The sequence below is a fragment of the Colletotrichum godetiae genome, assembly GCF_030913485.1.
Source record: "Colletotrichum godetiae strain CBS 193.32 chromosome Unknown BDP55scaffold_4, whole genome shotgun sequence".
Classification (NCBI taxonomy): Eukaryota; Fungi; Ascomycota; class Sordariomycetes; order Glomerellales; family Glomerellaceae; genus Colletotrichum; species Colletotrichum godetiae.
Window position 1 is genome coordinate 309,198 of NW_026851252.1, and position 15,082 is coordinate 324,279.

Genomic DNA, 15,082 nt, shown 5'->3' on the forward strand with positions numbered 1-15,082 from the left:
CAACTAGTAATCGCTTCACCACCCAACGCGCCGTTGCCTCAACTCGTCCCCCCGTTTTCTCTCTCTCGCATTCCCGTTCCTTCTTTCCTTCCCCACCCAACACAACAGCTCTTGCCCCTACATGCGCACCGACCTGGCTGAATCGCAAATTCCTCCTTTTTAACCTCTCGATTTTCTCTGAGCAACCGCCGCAGCTCGAGGCTTTGGACGACACGAATCGCGAATACCGTTACACATCCCTCGTCTCGCGCACTCGCCCTACCGAGGGTTCCCGCACTGGCTTGATGGAGGATGAAGCGCTGGCGACGGTGAAGATGGAGGAGGTAAAAATTGAGGATGGCGTCGCGCCCAACGGCGTCAACATGGAGCGAGACCCAAGCAGGACGTCCTCGCAGAAGAAGAGCAACCAGGGGTCCCGCACCGCTAGCATGTCGCCCAGTGAGGGCATGGTCAATGGCGAAGGCATCTCGACGCCAGGAGGCGCACAGCGACCGAAACTTTCACGCAAAGCATCGCAGAAGCCCGTAAAACGCGAATCGCCTCTCTTCCACGACCTGCCAGACGCCACGGAGCAGTCGTGCAGCACCTTCCAGGTCATACCCGATTGTCTGTACGGTTCTAAGCACATGGGCTCAACCGACAACGATGCTCTCGACTGCGACTGCCGTTCCGAGTGGCGTAAGTTCCCCCGTCCTCTCTCGCTGCTGTGCGAAACCGTCGCGAGCAGCCCCTGACTAAACATTGCGTGTCTACAGAGGAAGGAAAAAATTTATCCTGTGGCGAAGACTCCGACTGCATCAACAGGGCGACGAAGATGGAGTGCCTCGCTGGCGCCGGCAACTGCGGTGACGGCTGCCAGAATCAGAGATTTCAGCGGAAGCAGTTCGCCGACGTTTCAGTCATCAAGACAGAGAAGAAGGGCTTCGGCCTCCGCGCCAACGTCGATATGCAGGCTAACGACTTCATTTTCGAATACATTGGCGAGGTCATTAACGAGCCAACATTCCGACGTCGGATGGTGCAGTACGATGATGAGGGTATCAAGCATTTTTACTTCATGTCGCTGACCAAGCACGAATTCGTCGATGCGACAAAGAAGGGCAACCTGGGGCGCTTTTGCAACCACTCTTGCAACCCGAACTGCTACGTCGACAAATGGGTCGTTGGAGAAAAGCTGCGCATGGGCATTTTCTCCTCCCGCAAAATCAAAGCCGGTGAGGAGTTGGTATTCAACTACAATGTTGACCGCTATGGAGCCGACCCCCAACCCTGCTACTGTGGCGAGTCGAATTGCACTGGATTCATTGGCGGCAAGACCCAGACCGAGCGGGCAACCAAGTTGCCCCTTACTACAGTGGAGGCGCTCGGCATTGACGACGGTGACGCCTGGGACACAGCGGTGGCCAAGAAGCCGCGCAAAAAGAAGCCCGAGGAAGATGACGAAGAGTACGTTAACAGCGTGCAGGCTAGAAGCCTCGACGACGATGATGCGCGCAAGGTTATGGCGACTCTGATGCAGTGCAAGGAGAAATGGATTGCTGTCAAGCTGTTGCAGCGCATTCAACGGTGTGAGGACGAGCGGGTGATCCACTCCGTCATGCGCATGCACGCCTATCAGATTCTCAAGACAGCGCTCAACACCTTTATCGACGACCACAACGTCGTTCTGCAGGCTCTCGATATTCTCGACAAATTCCCGCGACTGACCCGAAACAAGATTGAGGGCTCCAAGATTGAAGCCACGATTGGTGTACTCAGTCAGTCAGAACATGAAGAGGTCAGCGCGAAGTCGAAGAAGCTGTTGGACGAATGGTCCAAATTGGAGCTCGGTTACCGCATTGGGAAGCGAAAGTTTGACCCCAACACATCTGCCACAAATTCCTTCCAAGAGAGGCGCAACATGGACCGCGAAGAGGACGTGACTGCGAAATCGACTCCCGACCCCCTTCAGAATGTCGAAATCCCCAAAGGACCTCGAAGCAACATTCCGCAACGGAACACACATTTCTTCAATGGTCCTCCTCGCCAAAGAAGACCCCAGAACTTCAATGGCCATGGAGCATTACCACTCGGGTGGTTCACAGCAACGGATCAGCGCGGAAACACGTATTTTTATAGCAAGAACGGTGCTACAACTTGGCAACGTCCCACCAAACCCGCTGACGCTCAAAAGTCGACACCCAAGGCGTTGCAAGAGCAGCAGCTGCTCAAGAATATCATTGATCAAGTCACGAAGGAGCACACCCCCAGACCCTCGGCATCACAGACACCTCAACGCGCAGAGACTCCCGTTCAGGAGAACAAGCAGGAAAAGTGGCGCTCTCTTAGCATCGACAAACAGATGAAGATCTATGAGAATACGGTATGTAACCTCATTCAAGTTCCTGGCCATCTGCTAATCCATTCTGCAGCTCTTCCCCCACGTCAAGTATGTCGTCGATAAGTACAGACACAAGCTTCCCAAGGACGATCTCAAGCGACTCGGCAAGGATGTCTGCAAGAAACTTGTCTCATCAGACTACAAGCGCAATCGAATCCAAGACCCCACGACTCCACTTGATCAGAAGTCAGCCAGGAAGGTCAAGATCTACGTGAAGGATTTCTTGGACAAGGCCATTGTGAAGTTCAGACATATCGAAAAGGAGAAGGCGACTCCCGAAGGCGACTTGGACAAGTCAAAGGACTCTGCCACCCCGACCAATAAGGAGATTGATTCACCAGCTGACGACGTTGTACTGTCCGACAATGAGGAAGGCGGGTTGATGGGTAGCCCTGAGCGCAAACGCAAGCGTGAGGAGGAGGCAGTTGAGTCACAAAGCCTGACTCCCTCGGACGAGCCATCTGTGAAGCGCTTAAGAGAGTTTGATGTGGATGGTGCAACACCCCCGCCTCCACCCCCGCCCCCTCCCGCTGACCCGGCACCTATTGCTACCCCTGAGGAGCCGCTATCAGAGGAGCAGCGGGCTCTGAAGGAGCAGGAGGAGGCTTTAATGCGAGAGAACGAGGAGTCAGAACGGCTAGAAGAGGAAGAGCTCACCAAGGCTATGGACATTGGAAGCGCCCTGCACGGTCATTCTCCGGTTAAGGGGGGAGAAGCTGTGGATGAGTCCGCCGTTGCTAATACCGGCAATGAAGTGGCTCGGCAGCAAGAGGTTCTGGGCCACTAGACACGGTCACGACACAACGCTCAACTCAGGCTTGAGACGTGGTATTTGAGAGCAAGGGATACCCAGAGTGTGCGACATCTGATGGAGGGCAGGCGTCGACCGAGCGAACAAGTCGGAGTGAAGAGGCACCCGACTTTGTATGTATAAGCAGGCACATTGCATTTTTCAACGTTCTGGAAGGGAATCAGCAGCCCCCCCACCCATAGCAAGCAAAGTATCTCTCTCTCGGATACTTTGGTTTTGTTTAGGTGTTTTGTTATGATTATAATGTGGATATTTTCGGTCATGGAAAAGAAAACTGGTTGTGGTCAAGTGAAAGCTGTACCTAGGCCAATGTGTCATCTTTTTTCTTTCTTTTTTCTTTCTAGGGGAATAGGAGGGCGGCGGCATGGCATTCCCAACGGACAGGCATTGGGTTCTTTCAATAACATTTGGGCACCATGACATAAAAGTCACACAGCAGGCAATGGCGTTTTGTACAAACAAAAGAAAGGCAGATAACAGACATAGGTTGAGCCAAGGTAGTATTGAATCATGGTAGCAGTAATGGATGTGAAAGAAGAGGAACAATTTTATTCTATACTTTGCCAGTGTGTGATACCTGTTCACTTTATAAAAAGAGGTTGGAAGAGTTTGAGAAAGGGATCGAGTATTAGCACTACTTCTTATCCTTTTTCGTCTTTCTCTTTCTTGTGAGCCCTTTAAAGTGCCTTGGGGCTTTCCATTGTGCTTTTCTAAAACCAGAAAACTTTTTGATGTTCCGAGGACCGACTTGACCATTCCATGAAGAACGCCGTGCTGCCTATTGCCTAGATGCGAAATACATGTACGGAAAATAATGGCAAATCCAATACCACATAACCTCTTCTCAACGACCTGGGAGTCTAAGGGGGGTTGAGGTGGGTGAGAAAGAAAAGGGAGACCGAAAAATGAGCTGCCATGACTTTATATAGGGCCACCAAATTCGAACTCGCGTTCTCTGCCGATCCCAGGCATCACCTTCCTCCGCTAGGCCATACACACTTCAGGCGCTGCTCATGCCTTTCTTCTGCACTTCCGTAGCCCCTGAGGGGATGTAAGCCATCCGTCTGGTCACTGCCGGATATACGTGAGCAGTCAATCCCTCCCGTCTCATATTCCATTATTGGCTGGTTACTCCCCAACCCACCCCGCTGCTTCGTTAGGATCAAAGTCCTCCACCTCGGAAACCTCAACCTCCTCCTCACTATCACTCTCCTCCCCGCCACGCTTCCTCTTCTTCTTGGAAGCAGGCGCCTCTTCAGGCGCCTCATCCTTGCGCATAAACACAAAACTCCGCGCCGCCCTCTCCTCGCCCTTCCACGCCGCTCCGCTCGCCTCCCCCGTCTTCTTCTCCCGTATCACGCCCGCCGTCCGGGCGTGCTTGTACCCTGGGTACGCGTGCGAATAGAACCTGAAGCTCTCCAGCGCCTGTAGCCCCGCGTGGCGGCCGAGGTCCTTGACGTTCCAGAGGGTGTACGGGTCGCCTTCGAACAAGGTGACGACGATGGAGCCTTTGGGCGCCAGGCTGGGGAGGGCCGAGTTGAAGAAGGCGACGAGGAGCTCTTGGTTGTAGCGGACTTGGCGGTTGCGGTCGGTGGATTTGCCGCCGACGTGGGGGAAGTTGAAGAGGATGCGGTTGAAGATGCCGGTCTTTGTCGGGGCTGCCATGTGATAGCCGCGGTGGTTCGGGGCGGATTTGCGGGTGAAGGGTTTCATGGTGCGGGCGTCGATGTTGTAGAGGATCTTGTTGTTGTTCTGGACGGGAGGGTTGTACTTCTCGTCTTCGTCCTCATCCTCGTCGATTTCCTCCTCGTCCTCCTCCGCCTCCTCTTCTGCCTCTGGTGACTCGTTTTCATCGTCCTCCACATCGCCATCGCCCTCGCTCTTTGCTGCTTTTGACTTGGTGGGTTTTGTGGTAGTGGCGGTCCCGTTGATCTGCGCAATGTTCTCCGAGGCGTGGGGGTACTTTTCCAGCAGCTCCCTCTCGTTCTTCTCGAGGACCGTCGCTGTCAGGTTACGGCAGCCATGATGTGTCGCAAGACTCGCTGCGAAGCTGAGGTCGCCCTCGCCGATCAGCAGGATGGCGTCTTCCTTGGAGAAGGGGATCACGGGCTGCTGGTTTTGGTGGTACTGCTTTTGCGCCTTCTTCTTCTTGGCGTCGCTCTCGATAGCGTGTGCGCTCTGCGAGTTCTTCTTCTTCTTGTTGTTCTTGCCGTTCTTGTTGTTCTGCGGCGCACCGCCGCCAGTCTTCTTCTTCACGGTGTCCACGAAGTGGCTCTTGTGGTCGATCGCCCCGAGCTTGCGCTTCTTGGCCATGGCGGGCGACTGTATTAAGGATGCTGGTGGCTCGGCGAGGGGGGGTATGCGGCGCAATGGGTAGGTATCGCGGTCCGGGCCGTTTCGTGGAGGTCAGGTTAGGTTTTGAGGTGACGTCCGGCGTACGGCGTGTATCGCGGTGCAAAGTGGGATGCGGTGGTCGGCGGTGGTGCTGTTGCTACCCGTGTCGGCGCCGGGGGGGTGGGAAGGGTGTGTAAGGTGTGTACCCCACGCTCTGTTGTACCGCGACTGAGAAACTTTTTTTTTTTTTTGCTTCTTCCCTTTCTGGGGCGCTTTCTGCCGTACCTTTTGACTTTTGCGACGCTACGGCGGTGAGCAGGCATGAGCGCGCTCCGGCGCCTCGGGAATAGACGAGGTTCAGCCGTGGAACCCTCGCCCTTTTTTTTTTTTTTTTTTCATTTCAAGCTCGTCAAGTGTCAGTGGCCTCCTTAGAAACCGACCCCTGGTACGGGGGAGTGGATTGGGCGACACCGGATTATGGATAACCACAGGGGGTGGATGAGGAAGAGGGCGGCGGGAGACGGGACCTGGGAGGTATCCGGTACATTTGGTGTGCGGGAGGAAGTGTGCTGTCCACCTAGGCGCCAGGGGACTCGTGGGCATCCGCCCCCCCGGGCGTGCGTCGTGAGATGGACGGGACCTTCAAGTCTACAGGCGCTGCAGGGAGGGTGAGGAACTGACTACATCGGATCTATTGAACTTGGGAGGCCACTCTCATGAGTCTCGCCGTTAATTTGTCGGGTGCTCTTGATAGTACTGAGGCCTGGCCCAGACCAACCTCAACGTGATCTATTGAACCCATCCATTGCTTTTGAATGCATATTGGTGTGAGGTGGTTGTTGTTCGTCCCTTCTTCTTAGCGTGGCTCTTATTAGCTAAGTGGGCCGGTACATGGGCGAATGAGGCTTACCTGGCACTCCCGAACCTTGAGCAACTGGCGACTTGTTACTGTGTACGGAGTACGAAGCAGGAATCACAGACGCAAGGGAGGCGAGCATGCCAGGAGTGTGACTGTGTGCAAGCCTCCAGCAAGAGGTGCCATCATCTGCTAGTTGCCATGATGTCGTAAGTAACAGAGCGTGTATAATAGAACTATATGCTTCAACCCCTATTAATTTAATTCCGTACATTGTTGTTCCGAGCCCAAGATACTCGTCGGTGAGCCAGCTGTACCAGCCACGGAACAACACCACGCTGCACCTCACTGGGTCCTGAGAAAGAACTTGCACCCGTCCGGCTGGAGCTCGGGATCTGGTTCAACAACAGGCCCACCCGGACGGGACCAGCACCTGTAAGAGTCGCCCCGTCCGACAGGCTGTCCGACTCGTCCGAACAGCCTGAGGTACTTGGGATTGAGAAGAAAATGTCTGCCTCATCACGGTCTGGTTGGACGAGAACGATAATGAAAAACAGCACCGCGGATATCGATGGAAGATACGTGAGTAAGCAAGGGGAGAGTGTCAAAAGACTGATTGCCATTTATTGCACATCCATCAACGGCGGGGGTATTTGCTTAGTGACTTTGTCCTTCCAGAATATGAAGAGCAGCTGGGATTTCTTGGATGAACAGGAAGGAAACAGGCGCCATAGACGAGAACCGGGACAGGGCCCTCGTTGCTAGTAGCTTTAGGTCATCGTCATGATGGCGGACGCGCTTTGTGGTTGTTGTGAGTTGGACGACGCAGAGAAGCGGCAAAGAAGGAACGCCTTAGTCTATGTAGAATTAGGTAGGTACGTGGTTATACGCGTTCAACAGAGATAGTAGACAACGGGATAACAAGTGCAAGAGCAGGCAGCGATGATGACAGGTCCAAGGTTCTATAGAACAGTGAAGCCACAGTCATTTTCATCATTGCCCCGGGATGCAATTCAGGCATGCTCGCTTGTTGGCCTGCCAAGTCGCAAATGCCCGTTGCAAAGACCCGAGCGAGCCAGCTCAGAAAAAAGGGCTTACACTCAGATACCTGAAGGTAAAGAAAGGTAGGTGGTGTAAGGTACGGAGTAAGATACGTGACAGCACTGTAGACGGCCAGATGGCAGAATCGTCATGTACCGGGTACCTCTTGCCTCTTTTTGCCGACAGGGGTAGAAGGCTATTTCCGGTCGTCGGATTTTCTTGGCCTCCGGACGAATCAAAACGTGGTAAATCGTGCCTACTCCTACCAGATCGGTGTAAGTGTGTGCAGCACAGTGCTGGGCTGGGCCTTGCCTTCCGCCTCGCTGTAGCAGGGTGGTCACGTCTGTTCCTGCCTCTGCTGCGCTCCGCCTGGTATTATTTGCAAAAGGCAGGAAGGGGAAAAAAGCGAAGCAATCTTCGTTCCACGCTCCCAATTCAACATCTCATTCGCCCTGATTCACTCTTACAGCCGTCTCTGCGCACGACTCTCGTCTTCACCCTGATTCCTTTTATTCACCTCCCAAGCTGGTCTCTCATTGAGAAATTCCGGTCGTTGCAGAGAGAGGCCAGCCGGCTGTCATTTTCTTAGCCCACACCACTACCATCCCCGTCCAACCCACACACCTTCACCTTCGTCCTGTTCTCCGAACAGCCAACAACCTACGGGCATCTTCAAGCCAAAGCACTTTCCTGGCCCCGAGCAATCGCGCCTGCTCACGTCTTTTCTGAGATTGACCGAGAAATCTTCGGCCGCACCACATCTCAATTTTCCATCCGTACCGCGCCCTGTACCTCACTCTACCCATCTCACAGACGCCCCCATCTCATTACACCATACCCGCTCTCACTTTTGCCTCCACATACCCCCATTTCCCCCGTCTTCACGTCTCTTTCATGAACGGCCACCGCCATCATGTCAGACGTTGAGACACCGGAGCAGTCTTTCTCGACTCCGACGCCTCAGCTCACTCCCAAGGCCAAGGGCCGCGGTAGAGGCCGGGGCAGAAAAGCTGTCGCGCCAAAGAAGGAGCCACCCAAACCCGCAGCCACAGCCGGCACTGGTCGACGCGGCCGCTTCAAGCAGTTCTCAGACGACAAAGTCCAGGCAAATTATGAGCGTCAACGCGAGCTCAAGGCACAGTACGCAGCTCTCGCCAATGCCGTGAAGCCTGCGCTACAAGATCTGGCTTCGCGCTCCATCGATACACTCACGAATGACAAGGACTACCACACAACAGTGCCGGAATTCAAAGTCATCGAGGATAATCTCGACGCTCGCTTCGAGAGATCCCTCCTTTACTTGGAGAACAAGCTGGCGACTGCCGCGAGAACTGTCTTCAAGTCTAAACATGCCAAACTCGGCGCCGTTCGCGATATTTTCAAGGTTCGTGAGGCCCCGACTGATATGTCATGTTTTTTTCCCTCCCCTGGTCCTTTGCTAACGTGACCCGCGGCATTAGAACGGAGTTGAAGATATGGAAGACAGATTTTTAGATGCCCAGCTTCATCGCCTCAACCTTCTCGAATATCTTCACGACCATGGTCTTCCTGTTGACGTAAGTTCATTCTGTTTTCCAATTTTATTTTTTCGGCGTGTCTCGGTTATTCACACTGGCCTCAGCTCGTCGACGCCGGCTGGAATTATAAGCAAATTTCAGACAAGGAAGCCCAAGAATTCGGCCTCTACGAAGTCTACGTTGAAGGAGCACTCGTTCCCTATCCTCAAATCGTTGAAGGCACAGAAGCCCATGCCCTTAGACAGGCTGCTTGGGCGGAACCTCAGACGGCCAAGGAGACCCTGGCACCACCTTCCGCGGCGGCGACTGGAGGACGAACTAGCAAGCGTAAAGCCAATCAACAACCCGATGGCCAACCGGCTTCCAAGAGGTCTGCTGCCGATGTCGCGCCCGTCCGTCATATTGCCGGTATCATGTCGGCTCAGCATGCCCCCATCGAAGACGAATCAAATGAGAGCACACCGGTACCTGAGGGTCCGTTGACCGCTGACCAGAGAGAGCCAGCCTTGCCGGCAAAGGCTTCAGAGCCAGATGAATACGGTTGCAGGCAAGTCAACCGGCCGACAGCCAAGAATGGCGCGAGTATCGCGAATCGCCTCATTGTCCCTCCATCATTCCAATTCGACGACGATGAGATTGGATTCCGTGATTCGACCAACTCCCCTAGGCATGGAGCCACACTTGCTAAGCGTGGGAAGTATCTCGGAAAGCCGAACTCGAACACATGGCACTTTGATCCTCTCCTTGCTCGTTGGGATGCTAGGGACCTTGACGAGGAGGACTACGACCTGGAACTTGTACAGAAGCACGGCACGCACCCCCGACTGGGTTGCTTTCTGCCCACAAGCAGAAACGACGCCGAGCCTCCAAAGGAGGAAGCAGAGCCGATGCATCCTACTGTTTTCCTCACTCCCTCTGGCAAGACCATCCACACATCTCGTGTCGTGCCCGTTGCAAAGGTTGAGATTGCTCTAGCCGATAAGCCACACTCGGAAAGAATGGGTGCAGTTCTCTCTTCCATCTGTGAAAAGGAAGACATCTCCCCCGAGGACATCGAGGGGCCTGAGCTCAAGGCTCTGAAGGAAATCCAAGAAGAATACGCCGAGCAACGACTCATCGCCGAGTCAATCAAGGAATCAGAGCCCGCGAGTCTGGAGGACACGCCTGCCACTTCGCCCCTCCCCATGAACGACTCTGCCCTTAACATTGCTGGTCTGGAGGAGCTGGTCGTGGCTGCTGAGGCCGTTGAGGCGGAGGCCAAGATCGTGGAATCTGTCGAAGAGAAGCCGGTGATCCTGCCCGCTCCGACCCCCGTCAGATCTACTACCCGTGCTTATGACGCTATTCGCGACATATTCGGAGGGTCTGATTCCGCTGCCGTTGAGCCTCCAGCTCCTGTCCTGTTGCCGGAACCCATCGACACCACTGCGCTCGCAATCCTTGCCGATGCGTCTACTTCTACGTATCCTTCTCAGCCCGTCGACCTTGTCATGGCCGAAGCTCCCATCAGCCAACCCATTCCAGTCGACGGTCCCCCTCCCCCTCCTCATCATCACCACATCGACTCCGGCTACGTAGTTCAGCCCATTCCCGCTGAATTCCGCATCCAGACCGCGCCTTCAAACGACAGCGTCGGCTGGATTGAACCCCGCATCGCTTCACCAGGTGCAGACGGCCGCATTCACCCCTCCATAGAGACTCCGTCGATGAGAGATCCGTACTCGAATCAGTTACCCCCCGCTCGCCCGGTTGAGATGTCTCAAATGAGGTCCTCGATCGATGCCACCAATGATACCCGCCGGCACTCTATGTACCACGAACACAACGCTTCGTCAGCCTACAATGAGCAGCACTTGCCTCACCCTCATAATCAGCAACACCTCCCGCAAGCAGACCCCATGATCGACCCGCGTCTTTACTCTGCCCCGATGGACGCATCAGCCGCCCACCATGAATATCAACAGCAGGCTTACAGCCAGGCCCAACAGGGCTACCAATTGCCGAGCATGCCAATGCAAGGAGGATCAATGGCTCAGGCCTCCCCTCAACTACAACAAGCTGGCTCTACATCACGTATGCCATTCACAAACCCTTCACAGGACAGGAGCTCGCCGCTTCCGCCCTTGCGACCGTCTCGTGGCCGCAAGAGTGCTCCTGCTGCACCAGAGCAGAGTGTTCAGCTTGAACAACACCAAATCCAGCAACAGCAGCAACAGCAACAGCAACAGCCCCCGCCGCCACCCTACATGAACACCAACAGTGGCTCGTTCTACCCCCCTGGTCCACCTAGGCCATACCACAATGGATACACACAAGAGCAGCCTGGTTTGCCGCCCATGATGAACCAGTACCCTCCCTACCCAGGCTCGCAACCTCCGCCGCCACCTCTGCAGCAGCAGCAACAACAGCAGCAACCGCCACCTTATGGGCACCCGGGGATGTCCCCCACTTACTCATCCATTGCCCCGGTACAAAGCCCTCCCAATCTTCAGTTCGTTCCGCAGCAGCCCAACGAACCGTCTAGAAGCCGGGCCGGAAGTGGTTCATCAACTCCAAGTGCACAGGGAAACAGCAAATACCCCAAGCTGGCCCCCGCGCCCCTGCCTGCTCACAGAGTAGGCTGGCCTCAAGGTCCTGAGCTGCGGACCGTTCAGTATGACTACAAGGAAAATATCAAAGATTATGCGCCTACGGAACCCCCTCCGCGTCGCGGCCCTGTCCAAATTCGGGGCTGGAACATCAACAACAATAGGATCCAGCGCCAGAAAACAGATGAGAACGGCGACGAGCGACGCGGGTCCCGCTAGGAGCAGGATCGCAAGTCGCCAGAGCCCAAGCCAAAGAAGCAAGGCCCAACAGGCGCGAGAGTGAAGAAGCCGGCTGTCAAAAAGCCAGCCGCTAAGAAAACAGCTGCTAAAAAGACGACTACGAAGAAGACAGTCGCTTAGAAGACGACTGCCAAGAAGGAAGGTTCCAAGAAGATCTGAATGGGATCCGAGAATCGGGTTGCAGACGAATCAGGACAAGCGAAAAGAGCATGTATTATTATCACATCACCTTGGACATTGATCTCACGCATCTGAAGATCTTTTGTCCGCATCATTCGTATGCAGGTGAAAGACTGAGAGAAAGAGAGAGGGCTAGGCTGAAAGGCCAGGTGGAGAAGCTCCTTGAATGGAATGAGAGCTAGGGCCGAGAGGCCGGGGTCAATAGTGCCCCAGCATATTTGGAATGATAATGAATACGAAAAGAAGAATTGGTTTTGAGAAATGCGCTTCTGAGTGTGGCTTGTAAAGTGAAGTCTTTATCTATCTATGTTCCACACTACCTTGTGTCGTACGGACCGACAAGTGACGTTGCCTAATGTACGATTGATATTCGTCAAGCAGTAGACTGATATAACCGCTTTGGTAATTAACTGAGGGCGAGCTTGTTGATTCCTAGAGCTGTAATTGAAGAGCCATCATAACTATGAGCCTGTGTTCGTTCCCACCTCTTTATATTTGGCTGGTTCACAATTCTGTCTTCAAGATAATTACATGTACCTTGAAGACGAAGTCGAGGCGTGGCTTTATAGTGCAAGTTTCTCTTGTTCATATATATGACGAGAGCAGTACGGTTGCTTGTGCCTTCGTATGAAAGGTAGTACCCATAGCTTTTCTGAACCACGGATAAGATTTCGCATAATTATGGCAGCCCTGCATGTGAGGACATCGCAGCATTGCTTGGAGCTCGCGAGGTCACTGAGCGAAACATGATCTCAAATTCTCAGAGCATTCCACCTAGTTTTATGGGTAGCACATGACGTAAATGGAGCGTGAGCCACTTCAACTATTGTGTTTTCATTACAGTGTATCTGATATTACATGTGTCCGAGCCATTTTTGTTTTTTCCGCACCGGCGAAAAGGGATGTTCGGGATGATTTCCTCTGCTTATCATCTCTGACTCCTCGCAGGAAACTGTTATACACACACTTACAACCGCAAGCTCCAAGCTACCCCAGGCAAAAGTGTCTACTGCGTGAGGATCTGGTGGTTGAAGTCTACCGCACCGTCCATGCTCATCATCATGCTGGGATCAGCAGGCATCAGGCCGCCGCCATTCGGCATGAGACCGGCGGGCGCAGCAAGCGAGAGGAGGCCGCGGCCCAGCTCGCCGACGGGGTGGAGCGGGAGGACCGACGCCTCCATGGTGTTGCCGTCGAAAATGACCATGTTCTGGATGGGCTGCTGGGTCTGGCCGAGGACGTTAATGACGTCCTGCGCGAGCTGGCCGCCGAGGATGGCGGTGACGGGGGCTATCTCGCTGCCGATATTCTGCAGGAAGCCGCGCAGGACCTCGGAGCGCAGCGTCTCCGAGGGCAGGCCGAGCTGGGCGTGCTTGGCCGTGGCGAGCTTGGTGAAGAGACCGAGGTCCTCCTTTGTGTGGCTGGGGAGGCGGCCGCTGTTGAGGACCTGGAAGTCCCAGAGGGCGCGCAGGCACGAGATGACGGGGCTGACGGCCTTTTTCCTGCGCGCGCTCTTGGCGTACTCGTCGGGCAGGGTGGCGCCGTCGCTGGCGAGGTACCAGGTCGAGTAGAGCTCGCGCTTGGTCACCATCTCAATGGTCTTGCCGCCCTCCTTTTTGGTGTTGACGGCGACGACGCTGCGGGTCCGCGTCTCGGGCGCGAGCTTGGTCGCGAGGTTGCCGAGGTCGCGCTCGATAACGTAGTCGTGCTCGATGAGGTCGGAGAAGACGAAGCCGTAGAGCCCCTGGGTGCCGGCGGCGTAAAAGGCGCGCTGGTGCAGGCGGGTGGCGGTGTTGATGATGTTGAGGGAGTCCGGGTCGAGGTCGGTGGCGATGACGATGTCAAAGGCGGAGAAGTAGCTCGTGCCCTTGGACTTGATGCCTTCGGCGTCGACGTGGACGCGGACGCGCGGGTTGAGCTTCTGGATGGCGGCGGCAGCGGCCTGGGCGCGGTTCTGGCCGACGTGATGCTCCTCTTCGGAGAGGAAGAATTGGGAGCCCAGATCTGATTCCGAGACGGCGGCGCCGTCGAGGATGGTGAGGGAGCCGATGCCGGCGAGGACGAGGTTCTTCGCGATTTCGTTGGCGAGGGCCTTCATTGTGATGAGGAGGATGTTGGCGTTGCGGATCTTTTCCTGGGCTTTCATGCCCCAGAGGCGGATTTGACGGTCGTAGAGCGCAATCTCATCTGGTAGAAAGTTTCAGTCTGTCTGCGAGGTCTCATGTAGGTGGGTGGCTCAGGCATACCTGCGCTCATGCCCGGTGCCGGAGCTGGAATATTTGGGAGCATGTCGTTGCCCATGAAGATTTGCTGCTGTCCATTCTGCTGGAGAAGCTGAGGCATGAACATCTCACCGGTGGGCAACATGCCAGGCAGGATGCCAGGCATGGCTCCGGGGATGACCTCCTGCAACGCTTCCGGGAGCACCTGGTCCATTGGCGCGGCTTGCATGCTGGGATCGAATCCGTTTGAGGGATTGGGGGGAGGCATGTGAGGTAGGGCGGTTTCCTGAGCTGGCGCGTTGCTACTCGGGGCTGCGGTCTCTTGTGCGGGTTGCTGTGTGGGCTGCTGCGCCGGCGTCTCTTGCGCCGGTGTCTCCTTGGGTTGCGTTTGCTCCTCCATGATGAGGTCGTGAGATGAGACTGGCGTTGGTTGATGACAGGATTTGAATTGCGAAAGAATGTGGTCCTCGTTTCCTACGTAATTGAGTCGCAAATCGTTAGGGCAGCTCAGTAAGTCATGCGCGTCGTGATTTGGCTCGTGAGATGAGTTGGCGCAATGAAGCGAGAGTTGAGAGGTGAGACCGCGTCAACAAGTGAGATCGTGTTTGGGTGCGTCGTAAGAGATGTGAGGGGGGTTATCGCAGTTTTCGCTCATCCAATGACGGAAATAGCAAGAAAGTTGATGGATTCTCCAGAATGAAAAATCCCAAACAGAAAGAAGTGATGGCGATATATGAGTACGCCTTCTCACTTTAGAAAGCAAGGCTGAGGACGGGATGGGTTCACTTTGAGGTCGAGGCTAAGGTACCTAGGCAGGTTACAGGTAATAGACAGGGCAAGCTTGAACAAGGAAGGCAGGCAGCTTCGACTGAGAAATTGTTAACGCGACGGCCCCGGTACGTTACGCTCGCAT

General features: G+C 54.8%; 6 protein-coding genes across 6 annotated transcripts; 2 read left to right on the forward strand and 4 right to left on the reverse strand.

The window, feature by feature from the left end:
* Nucleotides 1-284: 284 nt before the first annotated feature.
* Nucleotides 285-3,167, forward strand: BDP55DRAFT_541915 (SET domain-containing protein; the record flags this gene model as incomplete). Its single annotated transcript, XM_060568262.1, has 3 exons — nucleotides 285-678; nucleotides 756-2,362; nucleotides 2,412-3,167. 3 exons carry the CDS (start codon nucleotides 285-287, stop codon nucleotides 3,165-3,167), a joined length of 2,757 nt encoding a protein of 918 aa, XP_060434927.1.
* A 25-nt stretch (nucleotides 3,168-3,192) lies between these two features.
* Nucleotides 3,193-4,201, reverse strand: BDP55DRAFT_258639 (uncharacterized protein). The gene has a single exon (XM_060566319.1). The coding sequence runs from the start codon at nucleotides 3,945-3,947 to the stop codon at nucleotides 3,333-3,335; it is 615 nt and encodes a 204-aa protein (XP_060434928.1). The 5' UTR covers nucleotides 3,948-4,201; the 3' UTR covers nucleotides 3,193-3,332.
* Nucleotides 4,202-4,319: 118 nt separating this feature from the next.
* Nucleotides 4,320-5,504, reverse strand: BDP55DRAFT_626916 (uncharacterized protein; the record flags this gene model as incomplete). Its single annotated transcript, XM_060571688.1, has 1 exon — nucleotides 4,320-5,504. The coding sequence occupies one exon, from the start codon at nucleotides 5,502-5,504 to the stop codon at nucleotides 4,320-4,322; it is 1,185 nt and encodes a 394-aa protein (XP_060434929.1).
* A 1,002-nt stretch (nucleotides 5,505-6,506) lies between these two features.
* Nucleotides 6,507-7,078, reverse strand: BDP55DRAFT_646380 (uncharacterized protein). Its single transcript, XM_060573700.1, has one exon. It carries the CDS (start codon nucleotides 7,002-7,004, stop codon nucleotides 6,642-6,644), a length of 363 nt encoding a protein of 120 aa, XP_060434930.1. The 5' UTR covers nucleotides 7,005-7,078; the 3' UTR covers nucleotides 6,507-6,641.
* A 1,095-nt stretch (nucleotides 7,079-8,173) lies between these two features.
* BDP55DRAFT_258653 (uncharacterized protein) lies at nucleotides 8,174-11,815 on the forward strand. The gene is made up of 3 exons (XM_060566320.1): nucleotides 8,174-8,806; nucleotides 8,883-8,978; nucleotides 9,044-11,815. Exons 1-3 carry the CDS (start codon nucleotides 8,336-8,338, stop codon nucleotides 11,744-11,746), a joined length of 3,270 nt encoding a protein of 1,089 aa, XP_060434931.1. The 5' UTR covers nucleotides 8,174-8,335; the 3' UTR covers nucleotides 11,747-11,815.
* Nucleotides 11,816-12,739: 924 nt separating this feature from the next.
* Nucleotides 12,740-14,983, reverse strand: BDP55DRAFT_646387 (ThiF family protein). Its single transcript, XM_060573701.1, has 2 exons — nucleotides 14,194-14,983; nucleotides 12,740-14,134 (listed from the first exon to the last, which is right to left on the reverse strand). Exons 1-2 carry the CDS (start codon nucleotides 14,567-14,569, stop codon nucleotides 12,954-12,956), a joined length of 1,557 nt encoding a protein of 518 aa, XP_060434932.1. The 5' UTR covers nucleotides 14,570-14,983; the 3' UTR covers nucleotides 12,740-12,953.
* Nucleotides 14,984-15,082: the final 99 nt, after the last annotated feature.

Bases quoted from the DNA above. Each gene is read 5' to 3' on its own strand.
- BDP55DRAFT_258639 (XM_060566319.1), bottom strand. From the start codon at position 3,947: ATGGTCAAGTCGGTCCTCGGAACATCAAAAAGTTTTCTGGTTTTAGAA.
- BDP55DRAFT_646380 (XM_060573700.1), bottom strand. From the start codon at position 7,004: ATGGCAATCAGTCTTTTGACACTCTCCCCTTGCTTACTCACGTATCTT.
- BDP55DRAFT_258653 (XM_060566320.1), top strand. From the start codon at position 8,336: ATGTCAGACGTTGAGACACCGGAGCAGTCTTTCTCGACTCCGACGCCT. The intron at 8,807-8,882 runs GTTCGTGAGGCC...CCGCGGCATTAG, and splicing joins CCGTTCGCGATATTTTCAAG to AACGGAGTTGAAGATATGGA. The intron at 8,979-9,043 runs GTAAGTTCATTC...CACTGGCCTCAG, and splicing joins ACCATGGTCTTCCTGTTGAC to CTCGTCGACGCCGGCTGGAA.
- BDP55DRAFT_646387 (XM_060573701.1), bottom strand. From the start codon at position 14,569: ATGGAGGAGCAAACGCAACCCAAGGAGACACCGGCGCAAGAGACGCCG. The intron at 14,135-14,193 runs GTATGCCTGAGC...ACTTTCTACCAG, and splicing joins GGCACCGGGCATGAGCGCAG to ATGAGATTGCGCTCTACGAC.